Genomic DNA, 1,048 nt, shown 5'->3' with positions numbered 1-1,048 from the left:
CTGTCGATTCGGGGGCCCGGGGGAGGAGGGGGGCTCAAACCTTCAAGGAGATGCGCTATGGACTCATTCACAATGCAAAAGGATCTCCACCCTCTTTTCGCGCCATTTTGCAATCTCCAGTCGGCCCACACGATCTCTAGGCGCCTTTGGCGCGAAGTCAGAATCTCCACCTCTGTCGCAAGATCTCAAGCGACTGCACGCACCAAACGCGAGATCTCAGACTCCTCTCTCGAGCATCTACACCGGAGAAGATTTGCCTCCACCAGTTCTTCAATCTACTGCAGCTCTTGGCAGGAGATTTGCCACTTAAGAGATCTCTAAAAGGCATCTACGATCTACAGTCCAAGGATCTTCCGATGTTGCGCAGAGATTTCCATGTATGCCCCTCGGTGGTTTGAGACACAGACAGAGACAGAGACAGAGACAGAGACAGAGAGACAGAGACAGAGACAGAGACAGACTGACGCACCAAGCGCAACGTCACACCACTTAAACCACACCCCACTCAGAGGAGAGAGAGAGCAAGTGCTAGTCTACGTATGGTTGATGCGCGCGCGCGTGTGCGCTAGTGGTTGATGCGCGCGCGCGCGCGCGCGTCAAACCCCGCCCCGGCGAGGGGGGCATCTCTGTCGAGCGCCGCTGAGCCATGTTCTAGGTTCGGACAAGCAAGCCGGAAGCTTCCCTCCTTCAGAGTCCAATCAGCCCCTAAGGTCCGGTGGTCGGCACGCAGCCCGCGGGGCAGGACACCTACAAGAGAACGCTCCTCGCTCAGGGCCCTGCCTCGCGTCATCTCGGCTCTCGCCCCCGGGGGGGGGGGCGCGGACCGGTTGCGACGCAAAGAGGATCGAGCGGCGGCCACCCACGACCGGGAGAGGGTCGGGCTCGCAACCCTCGGGGCAGTCCGTGACCGGGATGAATGAACTTGTGCACATCTCGCCGCAAAAGCCGGCTGTGTGTAAGCCTTGCTCGCCGTCCCAGGAGCAGCACGACTGGCCCTTGTCGCTACAATCTTCGTCACTGGTGCACGGCACCTCTTCGGTTGTGATGA

The 1,048-nt window shown here is 59.6% G+C and overlaps 1 protein-coding gene across 1 annotated transcript; it reads right to left on the bottom strand.

Moving 5' to 3' along the window:
* Positions 1 to 382: 382 nt before the first annotated feature.
* On the bottom strand, positions 383 to 1,048 carry EMIHUDRAFT_374150 (hypothetical protein; the record flags this gene model as incomplete). Its single annotated transcript, XM_005768796.2, has 2 exons — positions 383 to 747; positions 825 to 1,048. Coding segments are annotated over 2 exons (266 nt in total), but the record flags the coding sequence as incomplete, so codon positions are not given.

Source organism: Emiliania huxleyi (assembly GCF_000372725.1).
Source record: "Emiliania huxleyi CCMP1516 unplaced genomic scaffold EMIHUscaffold_4485, whole genome shotgun sequence".
NCBI lineage: Eukaryota > Haptophyta > Isochrysidales > Noelaerhabdaceae > Emiliania > Emiliania huxleyi.
Note: the sequence above shows the minus strand (reverse complement) of the source record. Positions and strands in the feature narration are given on the sequence as shown.